Source organism: Mustelus asterias, chromosome 9, assembly GCF_964213995.1.
Source record: "Mustelus asterias chromosome 9, sMusAst1.hap1.1, whole genome shotgun sequence".
In the NCBI taxonomy this organism is placed as follows: Eukaryota; Metazoa; Chordata; class Chondrichthyes; order Carcharhiniformes; family Triakidae; genus Mustelus; species Mustelus asterias.
Window position 1 is genome coordinate 45,227,729 of NC_135809.1, and position 13,098 is coordinate 45,240,826.

The 13,098-nt window shown below is 39.5% G+C and overlaps 1 protein-coding gene across 1 annotated transcript in view; it reads left to right on the top strand.

Annotated features, from left to right (window-relative positions):
• Positions 1-2,261: 2,261 nt before the first annotated feature.
• phf21b (PHD finger protein 21B) overlaps positions 2,262-13,098 on the top strand; it is a 220,898-nt gene continuing 210,061 nt past the window's right edge. Inside the window, exons 1-4 of the mRNA XM_078220113.1 lie at positions 2,262-2,488; positions 2,647-2,833; positions 3,249-3,281; positions 3,517-3,582. Of these exons, the coding sequence (XP_078076239.1) occupies positions 2,780-2,833; positions 3,249-3,281; positions 3,517-3,582 (153 nt within the window). The 5' untranslated portion in view covers positions 2,262-2,488; positions 2,647-2,779. The remainder of the gene's footprint in view (positions 2,489-2,646; positions 2,834-3,248; positions 3,282-3,516; positions 3,583-13,098) is intronic.

Here is a 13,098-nt window from a genome sequence, read left to right on the forward strand (position 1 = left end):
TTTGTGTGTAAGGCTAGATAATTTTCCATTCAATTCTTAAATACATCTTTACCACAATGCCATTTTACGGGGAAGGGGTGGCTTTTTCTCTTCTATTTGGTTTTGATACTACTTACTTTATGTGCATGCAATGGCGTTTATTTTACGCAACCAGAGACTCAATAAAGAAGGCTGCAATATTGACTTTGCTGTATAAATGTGCTGAAAGTCGATGAAGTTCAAAGGTAACAGCAAAAATGGGCGTTTAAGAGAGGAGCTCCAGAGTTTCACCACGTACCCATGGAATGAAAAGTAACATAACTGAACAAGAGCAGTCGCACTGTCGATCCAAGGTTAGGAGGGGGATGGGGGCTGAGATCATATTAATTTCCATATGTCATGAATAATTCCATAAACCTTTAGAAGGAACCGGAATGTTTTATCATTTCAACAAAAGGATCTGCGGCACGTTACTTGCAAGGTAATCATAACGTCATTTAACGTACACAAGACGGTAAATGCATATTCGGAATGTTTCTATCCACGCCCTCTCTCTCTCTACATTACTATGCCCTCCATTTAGAGCTTCAGCAGCTAACACAAAATGCACAAGATTATGCTAACAGTGGCCCGCCTCAACTCCGGGCTGCTTTAGTTAGGAGAATCAATTTTCTTGGCTATTTTCAAAGACGTTATTCCCCCCCTCTCTCTCTCTCCCTGCCACAAGGTTGTTTCCTAAACTGAGCTGTTGCACAGTGTTTAGTTGGGTTAGCTTCAGCAGCCGGCACTCTTTTGTATATATATAAAAAAAAAGAAAATCAGGCTACACGGTGCTGGAGAGCAGCATTCATTCGTTAGAAAGTAAACGCCTATTTCCCCCCTCCTCCTCCTCCTGAGCAGGGATGTGGAGACTGCAATTGATATTTGGGGAATGTGTGTTGCTTTCCACCATTTATGGTGTTAAAGAGGCTCATTCGCATCAGTACTCAGAGAGACGTCAAAGCCAGAGCTTTCCAGCCTAATCTCTCTTTCTCGCAACTCTGTTACTTTACTTCACGCCAAGTCCCGCCCCCGCTCGGCGCTGATTGGCGCGCTGACGTCACCCAACATTCCATTTCGGAACGTTCCCTGGATGCGGCGCAACTTGTGATTGGCCGAGAGCGGTGCCCTTGCAACAGACCTGGCTCACACTCTGTCATTCTAATCATTTTTTTTGTTGTTTCCTTCCTTTTTTAAAAAAAAACTGCAATCTTCCTCCCCGTTAAACTGCAACTAATGAATCAAACTTGACGGAATGGAGGAAACAAAGAGAGGGAGAGAGACTTTGGATAAAATAAAGTATCCATCATGCAGTCCCGGGGAAGCTCAGCTGGCAGCCTGATGTTGAAAGGCTGCAACTTGTTCTTTTATTTTTCTTCCTTTTTTTTTGGGGGGGGGGGGGAAGAGAGAAGAAAATGGGTGCGTAACAATGTAATTAAAAGGCAGGCGCATGCGTGTAGAGCCATGCAATCAGCCAAAAGGAGCAGGCCCCCCGCCTACAAGAAGCCGCTGGCGCTTTCTGATTGAACACACAAGCCGTCCATCAAACTAGAGGCTGATATTAAACCCCCCCCCCTCCCAAGTGTTAATTAAGTTGCTTTTGATGCAAATTCACGGGCCCTGCTCTGCAAATTTAGATTTGCAAAATGAAATTACACAAATTCTGGAAAAAAAACAAACTTATGGCCTTTTATTCCTTCAACTCCTGCCCCCCCCCCCCCAAAAAATACAGTAGGCTCCAACGCACGAAAATTCTCCACCATTGTACAACAAAAATCTTATCAACCCAGTGGGTTAATTTTTTTGCCACAGGATGAAAAGTGCATCGTAAACTATTTTCAATCCCCCCCCCCAAGCTCTGAATAAAAGCTTAAAACATTTAAATCTCCACCACAAAATATTTGCTGCATTGGGATTAGGAAGTGCACTTTGAAACAAGGTAGAGCCTCCCATGAATAAAACTGGAGTTATTCAATTTCAGTTCCTTCTCAGATTCACAATACCTAATTTAAAAAAAAAACTTTTCAAATGCTTTTAAGTATATATGTGTGTGCGTTCAGACTATTGAACAGAATGCTAAGCATGCAACTGCTAAAGTTAGTTGCAAAATGTGTGCAGTTGCTGAGTTGGGGGGGTGGTGGTGGTGATGGGAGCGCGCGTGCGCACTTGGGCTGCTCCGGCAGGGTTCCATCGCTCCATCCGGGTCCTCGGCATTAGCATTGGCAGCCGAGGCACAACTTTTCCTCGAGGCAAAGTGAAATCCCGGCGCGCTCGCACCCGCGGAATATAGTTCCCCCGGATTCAGCCGCTCAAACCGTTAACGGAAAAGTCGCGGCCCGCAGCGCCGGCAGCCTCGCAGCTTCGGGCATCGGTGCGGCTGAGGCCGACCGGAGCCCCCCCGGCCGGCCGGCCCGCCCCCTCCCTTCTCCTCGACTTGTTTTCGGGAGAGTTTTGTGAAAAATGGCGTAAAGTGAGTGATGAGTCCTGTGTCCGTACTGGCAAAGAGAGGCAAAGAACTTGCTTTGCAGACTGTGTCTACTTGTTCTTTCGATTGTTTATTGCCGGCTGATTTTTTTATTTATTTATCTCTCTCGGAGCTGTTTGTAAGTTATTTTCTGATTATCGCAGAGGCGCCCGTGAGAGAAGGGGGGGGTGAGAAACATCCACGCCAGCCAGCCAGCCACCCCGCACGCACACAAACAACTAACTTCATTTCGTTTGGATTCAAAGTGTGTTGAAAAAGTGCTTTTGAAGTCCAGCCATGGAGATGCAGAGCCTTCAAGACGCGCTGAAAGTAGAAATCCAGTGTCACCAGGTAAAAGAAAAGCCCTTCTCACTCCTCTATCTGGAGAAGGGAGAATGAGGGGAAGAGAAGGAGTCAAACCAGAATAAAGCTGGGCATTTCTGAGCGGCGCTTTTGGGGTTCAAGGATCAATTAAATGGCCATAACTCACCGGCCAGCTTGTTTGCATCCAAGATCTTTAACTTTCAGACTAGTTTCTGCTGGTGTTTTTTTGAGTTCAGAGATTTGGAGTAATATTGCGGTTGGCTTGTGTGTGTGTGTGTGTGTGCTGAGGAGATTAGTACGAGACTTGAATATTTATGAGATGCTCCAAACTGACTCAGTGTTTGCGTGCCTCTTTGTTCCTCCCAATCATGATAACTTCTACTGCTCTTTGACCTTTTTCTATTAAAATCATATCAATATTCTGATTTTTTTTTGTTTTTAGAAACTAGTTGCACAGATGAAGCAAGATCCACAGGTAAAAGAGCTGCTTCTTTTAAGTCTTTTCTTTATCCTGTGTGCTCGTGAAGACCATCAGAAACTTTATCAGTGCAGATCTCATTTGCTAGTCAGCATAGCTGTGGAGAGTGTGCATATTAAACAGTAGTCGTTAACACCGCGTTGTATTTAAAAGGACGCAAGTATTAATTTTTCCGCCCATGTCATATCGCAGACGTGTCATTTTTTAAAAAAATAAATATTTTTTCCCTCAGAACGGAGAACTTAAGAAACAGCTCCACGAAAGACAGTCCCGAATAACATCTCTTAGTGAGAAACAAGTAAGAAACTGGTTTAGTTCTTGGCCATGTATTGATGTGCACAGTACCGATTTAACATTTGCGATGAGTTTCACTAAAAGTAACTGGGGGAAGGGAGGGAGGGATGGGGAGTTGTTAACAATGAATATGCAACCTTTGCAAGGTTGCACAATGTGTAGCGAAAGCGATGTACGTGTAGATGAACAGCTGAAGTTAAAATCTTGGTTTATATGTGGAGATGAGTTTGCTTTCAGACGAAGTGAAGTTGTGGCGTGTGTTTTAAGTTGGCAGATTCTGAGGCGTCCATTTTGGATAGCTCGACATATTTTCCAAGTATGAAAAGGGAAGGGGAAAATCTGGCAACTAATGTGCACGTTAACTTTATAATCCCGGTTTCTATCGTCAACTTCCCCATCCCAATTCTTGCCGGAATGCTTTTAAATAGTTTATTTGTGGTTTTTATTGAGTTACATTGCTCTTACTTGCCGTCTCCTTGTTCTGATTTGACGTGTAAGCGGTTGATTCTGGGTCAGCATCACTTTCCTTTTTCTTCGCTTGTGTGAATTTAATGAGCGGGGTATTGATCTGGACTTGATTAATTTTGGGAGGAATTTTAAAATGTCTAAGTGAGTGAATGTTGGTGCCCGAAAACTCCAAAGGCTGACTTTGCATACTTGGAGCAGTTGATGGAGCTTGGCTTCTAGCGGAGAACCCTGATTATTACAATGGAAAAAAATTCAGCACCACGAACAGATGCCATTGAACGCACAGCTTGCTCTGGCTCTGTCCAGCACTAAGCTTCTCAGCAATTTTTGTATTTTTTGCAAAAGGATCAAAATTTTAACCTTCTTATTCTTGTCCAGCAAGCTTATCCATAATTCTCATGAAGCGTTTTAAGGGATTTCAAATCCAAAGGCTCAGTATATTGAGTTTTTCTTAACTCCATTGATCTTGTTTCTTTTGGAATGCAGCTTGCAGCACCAAGTTAGCCCTGCATCTTAATTTCGTTCGCGATCGAAACGGGCTTTTCTGTAAAGATAATCGGTGATCTTGCTCAACGGTTTTATAGTGAAATATGCGAAGTATGACTTTGTCTTTTTTGGGGAGAAGTAATTTGCTATGTGTTTATTTATTTTGCTAGTACATTCAATTTGGTAGTGGAAGCTTCCATTTTGTAAGTAAGGGGGTGTTGTGTTTTTTCCTAACATGGAGAAAACTATGGGATGAAGAAATCGCAATCTGAAATGTGGAGGGGGATGGGGCCTCATTCACGCTTAACATTACCATTTTGATCGCGTTGATATTTTGTGTGTTTTGTTGGGGGGGGGGGCAGCAAAAGAAGAGAGCATTATAGGCTGCTGGTTATGATCACTTACGGTTATCAAATCAGTTTTTTAATTCACCAAAAATGTCTCCCACCCCCAATTGTGGAGGAAGGCTTTTTTTGATCACTCAGCATTTTTGTATTGTAGTTAGAATAAAAAATGTGTCCCAAAAACTGCAATGTTTGCTTCTACTTTATTCAAACTTTTACTTGGGTGGCATGAGCATGGGAATTTTTGACCAAGTACGCTCAATAATAACTCAGGTAACTATTTTGAAGTGCTTTGTTACATTAAAATTTCATAATGAACTGTAAAGGGCAAATTAACTACTTTCCTGCATATACAAATGGATGAATGTTTCTATCTAAGAAAGTGCTTACTTCCACTGGAGTATGATTTTATGCTAACCAGTAGCTTTCCAATACCATGTCCAAATGGTCATTCTTCACAAGTGAAATTAAACAATAAGTATTAATGGGCAGTTTGATCATGAGAAGAGAAGCTTCACACTAATATACACACATGCACTTTTTCGGTCAGAGTTAATAGTTAAGTCCCTCTACCTCTTAAAGCATTTACTAAGCACGAATTAGTGATTGAACCCAGAATTGAAACTGGAAATTTCTTACCTCCGGTAACTCTATCATTGTGTTTTATTTACTCAGAGCTGCTGGGGAGTCTGTTTTTAGTGGTTTATTTCCAAGTTAGCAAAAGTATCTTAGAAACAACTTTTTTGTCATTTTGAACTGCGCTTGGAAAACATGAGTCTCTAATGAAGTACCATAACTAACATTCATGCTGAAGTTTAGAAGAATGTTTATGCACACGAGATTCTGGATTTTTCTCTACCCTGATCACATGGTACCACAATTTAACCAGATTTGTTAACCATGATTTTTTTGCATCTTTGAAGTGCTGAGAAAAGATTTATCATTACTTAGCATGTCATAGATCTGTTGTGAACTACTTGACCACTTCATTCACTGTTCATATTTTATTCTAAATTACCAGTTGAAATAAATCGTAAACTATTGTAGTGTTAGTCATGTTCTGAGAGAATGAGCTTTGAAAAGTTTGAGGCTTTTATATTTCTTCTCCAGTACCTAGAAGGCTAAAAGTTTTTGTTCTGGATTTGAATGTGAATGTTTCATTTCTTTAAATGTTCGGCTAACAAGTATTTTGAGTCATATCAAACTGTTAGTTAATCTAATACAAAAACTTGCTATAAATTGACTGGTTTCAATCAAGAAAATTAATTAATTGCATTATGTAACTTAAAGAAATCATGTATGTAATTCACATAGAAACTAACTGTATCTGTCTCAACTTATTTTTCTAATCTGTTAAATTTCTGTTTTGTTGAAGGATTTGTTTTACAAGATATAAGATTTTCACCTCATTGTGAGTGCTTACACACAAAATAGCCTAAAACCATGAAAATCAATGATGTGTAAAATTGAACAAAATTTAAATTAAGGGATCACAAAACGAAAATAGGTTTGAAGTGGTCAACAGAGAGTAAGGAACAACTGGCTAAATTATTCCAGTTGGGACATGGCAAACACGGTCTCTGACGTGTACACAACACAAAGTATTTTAGGTCAAACACAAACTAATAAGTAATTATATGGTGGTGGAGGGGGGAGAGAGAGAGTCTCTTTTCAAAACCGGTATGCATTTTGATGCAAATAAATTACGATGAAGCTGATTTGGTAGTACTTTACTGCCTTGCCAGTAAATCAGCGATAATGCAGTCTCTTTTTCTGTGATTTGTTACTTGGTCAACTGATGGGTTTGAAATTATTCACTATGTGCTTTCACTGACCGAATGTTGATAGGAAACCCTTTGCCTGTATGAGGTTGTTTAATATAATTTAATGTAATGAAGCACAGTAATAATGGTTCTTAGTGTCACTTGACTGTTGTTTGAGCAGAACATTATCCTTCACATAACATGATATAATATATAGAGAGCCCATTTGCTGGTCCAGTGCATTGTGTGTGTCTTGGTGTGTGTGTGTCAGCAGCATTGACTTGTGTAAACGCATTTAAGGCCAATTTTATTTCTCCTTTATAAATATTACATTTAATTTTCAATGAAATGCTGACAGTGTTCCCCAACGTTTCATGATTGCAGCTAAGCTAGAGGGCTGTTGTAACCTTTCTTGCAGAGAATTTTCCTGTTTGCCCATCCACACATTCCGGCTAACAATCCCTAAGTTTGTATGACATCTTTTCTACTTTTTATCCCTTTTTAAAAGTTGTTAGATTTGCATCTCTTGTAAATAGTTAATATTGATACAACTTTTACGTATTTGTATGTAGCAACTGATTTGGAATTCCTTATCAAGTTCAAAAATTGCTTTGTCCCTTGACATGTCTTATTGGATTAACTAATTATATAGAATAGGATTAAAATGTTTCTTCTAGCTCCTAGCTTGAAAATAAAACAAAAGCTTGGTAACAGTTTTTCCTTTTGTTAGTTTTCACTTGTCCTCCACTCTGCAAAGACTCTTCACAATATCTATGACTACCTTGCCAACACTGCTTTCCTTCATTTGTATGGTTCTTGCTTAGATGTTGTCAGGAGACTTTTTCTGGTACATACGGAGTTTGAAACTATCCTTACCTGATATCAAGTGTGGTTACTGGATTGCAATTGGAATTGCAACTCTGACTGAACTATTTGATTTTTGTTTTCTTAAGCTCTGGAGCATTGATGCCAATTTTAATATGACTAATACCATCTGCTTGCAATTGGCTAACTCTGCATAGATCAGCAATTGAACAAGCTATGTTGTTTTTGTGCTTGACACAGGCAAACAAGTACTGTATCAGAGTAACATTTCCCGCTATAACTTATTTCAGCATTTTATATGGTCTTCAGCTTGGCTTTTGCATATTCTATGCACCACCTCAATTTTACTGCTGTTGTTTGATAATTTTCAAAGTTAAGAAATACTCTAAAACTAAAATATAGAAATTAAAAAGAAGTACTGTCTTTGGAAATGCTCTGGCAGTGATTAGATCGGAACCTCCTTTGCCATTTCTGAATCAGCTGCTTATTTTTCTTTGTACACTTGTAATTTCCAGTATGTCATATAGATCTGCTGAAGCAGCATTGTTCTGGCTGTAACCTTTGACAGCAGCAGTGTGAAGAAATGTAGTGTAAAGCAGACCTTTGTTGTGTTTAGGGGAAAAATAATAATCTAACAAACTGCAATGGGTTGCTGCGTAAATAGGGTGCAATTATACTAAAGCAGATTTAATTAATTATAGTTGTGGAAAGTATATTTGTGTTTTATATTTGATGCTTGAGTAATATCAGTTGATTTTTCTCTAATTATTCTTTCTCAATCAGTAGAAGACTGATGTGATTTAGCCATTTAATAGGCTGGTTTATTTTGCACCAGCATGAGGTGAAAATAAATGACAATGAGAAAATGTGGAAATCTAGCTAACATGAAACTTTTTCATTTCTGCCAGATGTACTTGAAGTAGTATGAAGTTGATTAAGTACGCTAAAGGATTAAAATATTTGGATAACATTAACTGTGTGTTAACATGTAACCTTAAAGTCCAGGTGTGCCTAGTGTGAGATAGTTACAGTAGGCTAAAGATGACCCCAATTCATAATATGGTTTACATTCAAAATTCTTCGTCTGTCTTTTGCAGTTGCCTCTTTTGTTGAGTTCAAACAATTGTCAATGTTTTTAAAAATGTATTTATATGCAATGATGTTTTAATATTTACTTTCAGAACTTGCGTTCGATTACTTAGTGTTAAGGTGATGACATTGGGAAATTCTAAATTCCATTGTCGACTTCACTTTTTTTCCAGCAAACACTTGAGAAATAGGGAAAGCAAATTTATACATTAAGGCCATAACTGTACTTTTGATCACCACCTCCAAATGCTACGACCGTTTCCAGCTGCTGGTTGCAAGTTTTTTTTTATGGCTTTCCAGCATGTATCTGAGCTATCATAGTTTCAGAATATTTTAAATATTTAGAAATTTGTCTTGCTTGAAAGGCCAAATTTTAAATATTTTTCCTCTTCTAAAAAGAAGTCATTAACAATGTGGGCATCAGTAGCAAGGCTAGTATTTTATTGTCCATCCCTGATTACCCTTGAAAAGGTGAGAGAACTGCTGCAATCTGTGATGAAGTTATTCTCAAAGTGCTGTCGGAGAGTGTGTACCAGCATTTTGGTGAAGGAACAGCAAAATATAAACAAGTCAGGATGCTCTATGAGTTTGGAGAGGAACTTTCAGTTGGGAGGTGTTCCCATGCAGTAGCTACCCTTCTAGACTAAAGAAGTTGCAGGTTTGGAGATGGTGTTGAAGGTGAGTTGTCTTTTTCTCAATATTTTAAGTGCTATATACTTAATGTGTAGCAAAATACAAGTTCATTTCACTAAGGTTGGGAAAAAGTACAAGTCTTGTAAAGCATTCTCCACTTCCAGACAAGTGTCATTGTCAAACATTGCACCCAGGTGTTGTTGCGTTGCATCCTGTAAATCAGTGGTTCTCAAACATTTTTGGTGAAGGACCTGTATTCAAATGGATTAGTAATCACCTGAGGCATCTCCCCTGCCCCATCTGAATTATAATGCTGTATTATATTCATAATGTGAGTGTAATGTGCTTTGCTAATGGTTTTGAGAAAACAAGTTTTTACTTGGATATCAATGAGATGGTGGCTATGTTGGATACTTGTTCTGGAGTGTGTCTATCCTCGGTGTGATGTTTGACAATGACACTTGTCTGGAAGTGGAGACTGCTTTACAAGACCTGTACTTCTTCCCAACCTTAGTGAAATGAACTTGTATTTTGCTACCCTTTCTTTGTATTAAGTATGTAGTACTTAAAATATTGAGAAAAAGAATCCCCCCACTTAGGCAAAGCTGAACTTGCCACATGCTTACAGCTAGCCTTGGTTCTACCTGGTGATGCTCATAATGTGTTCAGCACTCCTCTGTGCATATTCCCCTGCTCAATGAGACAGCCAGTACAATCTGTACTGTGCATGTAATGATTGCAAGCCACTTATTGCTTACCATTGACCAGGTGTTAGAGGCCGTCACTCATAATTGGGAGGGAGTGGCTTTGGGATTCCATATGACATGGGGGGCAGAAATAGCCATTTGGCCCATTGGGTCTCCTACGCCATTCAATGAGATCATGTCTGATCTAATGTGATAATCCTCTTTCTCGTCTTATCCCCACAACCCTTGATTCCCTTACTGATTAAAAATCTGTGTCTCCCTGCCTTGAACATACTCAAGTACTGGTATTGATTCCTCAACATTGAACACCATGAAGTCTGAATGGTATCTAGTCAAACATAGACAAGGAAACCTTCTGCTGATTACCATGGGCGGTACGGTGACACAGTGGTTAGCACTGCTGCCTCTCAGCATCGGACCCAGGTTTGATTCCTTGCTTGGATCACTGTGTGGGCACTCCTTTGTGTTGTTTGGCCTTACCACAATGCTACAAGGGATAGATTTGGAACAGATCCAACAGCTCAAAACTGAATATCCAAGAGGTACTGTTGGCCATCATTAGCAGAATTGTATTCATAGTCTAACCTCAGGTCCTGGCGTATCCTCAACCATTACGATCAAGCCAGTAGATCAACTCTGGTAATGAGGAATGTTGAAGATCATGCCAGGAGCATCATTCAGATGCACCCAAAAATGAGTGCCAACTGGTGAAGCTGCACCACGTGCATGTCAAACAGTGGAAAAAGCATACTATGGACATAGTTCAAGTGATCCTACAAGTAACTGATTAGATTAAAACTCTGCAGTCCTGCCAATTCCAGTCATGAATGGTGGTAGATAAGGAAATAACTAAAGGGAGGAAGTGGCACCATGAACATTCACATCCTCAATGTTGGTGGAGTGCAGCAAGGTTGTAAAGTCTCTAACCATCTTCAACCAGAAGTGCCAAGCAATCCACCTCCAGGTCTTCCTAACAGCAGCCAGTCTTGGCCAATTTGATTCTTTCTACATGATACCAAAAAATGGCTATGTAAAGGGAATATGTTGCAAGCAGTGGTCCCAACCACATCCTGGCATCAATGGTGGCATCCACTTAACCACGTGGAAAATTGCCCAGATATGTTCTGTCCATAAAACAAAAGACAAATCCAATCCTGACCAGGACTGTCCTAATAACCTACATCGTCACATGGAAGTTGACATTGGCCGAAGTATCAACTATTAGTCTCTTAACAACCAGTGAGACATTATTCAATTTGGATTCTGCTAGGATCACCCTGTTGCAAACCTCACTATAGCCTTGATTCAAATGTAAATCCAGAATCCAACTTCAAGATGAGGTGAAAGTGACCACTCTGGACAGCAAACCAACATTTGACTGACTAACATCAATGAGTCCTCGCAAAATTGAAATTGGTTGGGATTGGGGGTAAACTCTCCATTGATTGGCCTCTTTCTGTTGTGCTAGATGTGACTTCAATCATTTCAGCCTGATGACATCACTTCGGCTGTTCCTGTGACCTAGGTCCAAACATCTTCAGCTGCTTCATCACTGACCTTCCCTCCATCATATGATCAGAAGTGGGAATGTTTGATAACTGTTGTTCAGCACCATTCGCAATTCCTCGCATAATGAAGCCTGTGTCTGAATGCAATAAGATTTTGGTTGCATTCGGGCTTGGGCTATTTAATAGCAAGCAACACTTGTCCCAGCACACCAATGTCAGGCCATCTCAATAGTGGCATTGTTAGGCTATTTCAAAGAGTAGTTGAAAGTGAGCCACATTGGTGTGGGAGGTATAAACCAGACTGTAAGGATGGCTTAATTGTTCTCAATTGGTGAAATGATATTTTGTGTATTAAAATTTGAACCTACTTCCAGGTTAGAATTGTTTTTTAAAAATCTTTTTTTGATGAAGCAGTATGGACAACATGCAATACTCCCTCAACTATCATTCATTGATGTGCATTGCTTATTCACACAGACTTATGCACATGCATTATTTTGACTGACATGGTGTCAGTTGTTCTACTTTGTTATCTTGCCATGCTTTAAATTGCTTATTCAATGCACATTATTTATTTTTGGACATAAAATACAAGAGCGACACATCCTTGTGGGTTTTTGAAATTTCTCGATGTCATCAGTGTAGCTTTATTTGCATGCTTGGATTATAGCATCTATGAAAATGTAGGTACCTAGATTTAGCATACATACAGAAGTTGGAATAAATGATGCATGACCAGATATGTGTGAATCTTTGGCTTCTATCTAGATTGTGCTGCAGGTGGATAATTCAGAAAGCGTGTTAAGAACAGAACTCCGAACAAATTCAAATTTTAAAAAAATCCCAGGTTTACTTTGTAAATTATTGGCAACTGCACTGTTATTTTCCCTATGTTGCAGTAGTTTGATGTAGATCTGATTTAATTTGAGAAAATCTTTACCTTTCAGTTTGGCAGAACAGACAGTAAGAAACAGTTTGAAGATGAACTGTCAGGGTTTCTTTTTCAGAGATTCAAAATGATCTATAATCAAAATAAAATGAAAAAGCTCCTAGCTCTCGAGCACTAGCTCTTGCTCTGATCTGGTTCCACAAGTGCCCACTGTTATTCAGTTCCTTTTTTTCGTGATCACTCTTCATGTGTGAACCAAGAGCGTGAATACCTGTAGGGTAAGTGATCTTTGTCAACTTGTGTTCACTCCACACACAATGGGTTGTTGGTGCCTTAAGGGATATAACAGCATAGTACTAGCCTTCAGTAGAGGAGGGGGAGGATGAAAAGGGAGAAAATTGAAAGTGCACTTTTGAGTAAAATGAATAAATTGCAATTAGGAATAGAAACCTGGCTGCTTTTGTTGATTGCTCTTTGGTGCCATTGGACCAAGTAGCAAAAGAAAATTTGCACTACACCTGCTGCCCTGACTGAGGTCTGGTAATGGCAGACTGGGAATTGAACATTTTAGTATTTGAGAATTAGTGTCACACCAAAAGATGCATTTTTAAGGCAAATCACTGAAGGAAAGTTCAGGTTGGACAACCTTAATTATAAATTAAATGACAAAAATAATAAGACAGAAACCAGCCATACAGCCTAACCAGACTAAGTTTGTGCTTCCTCTCCACCTCAGGAGTAGCTTTTATCTGAAGTTTGAGGCCTTTATTCCTTTTTCCTTCAAACATCTATCTAATGTACAAGTTCT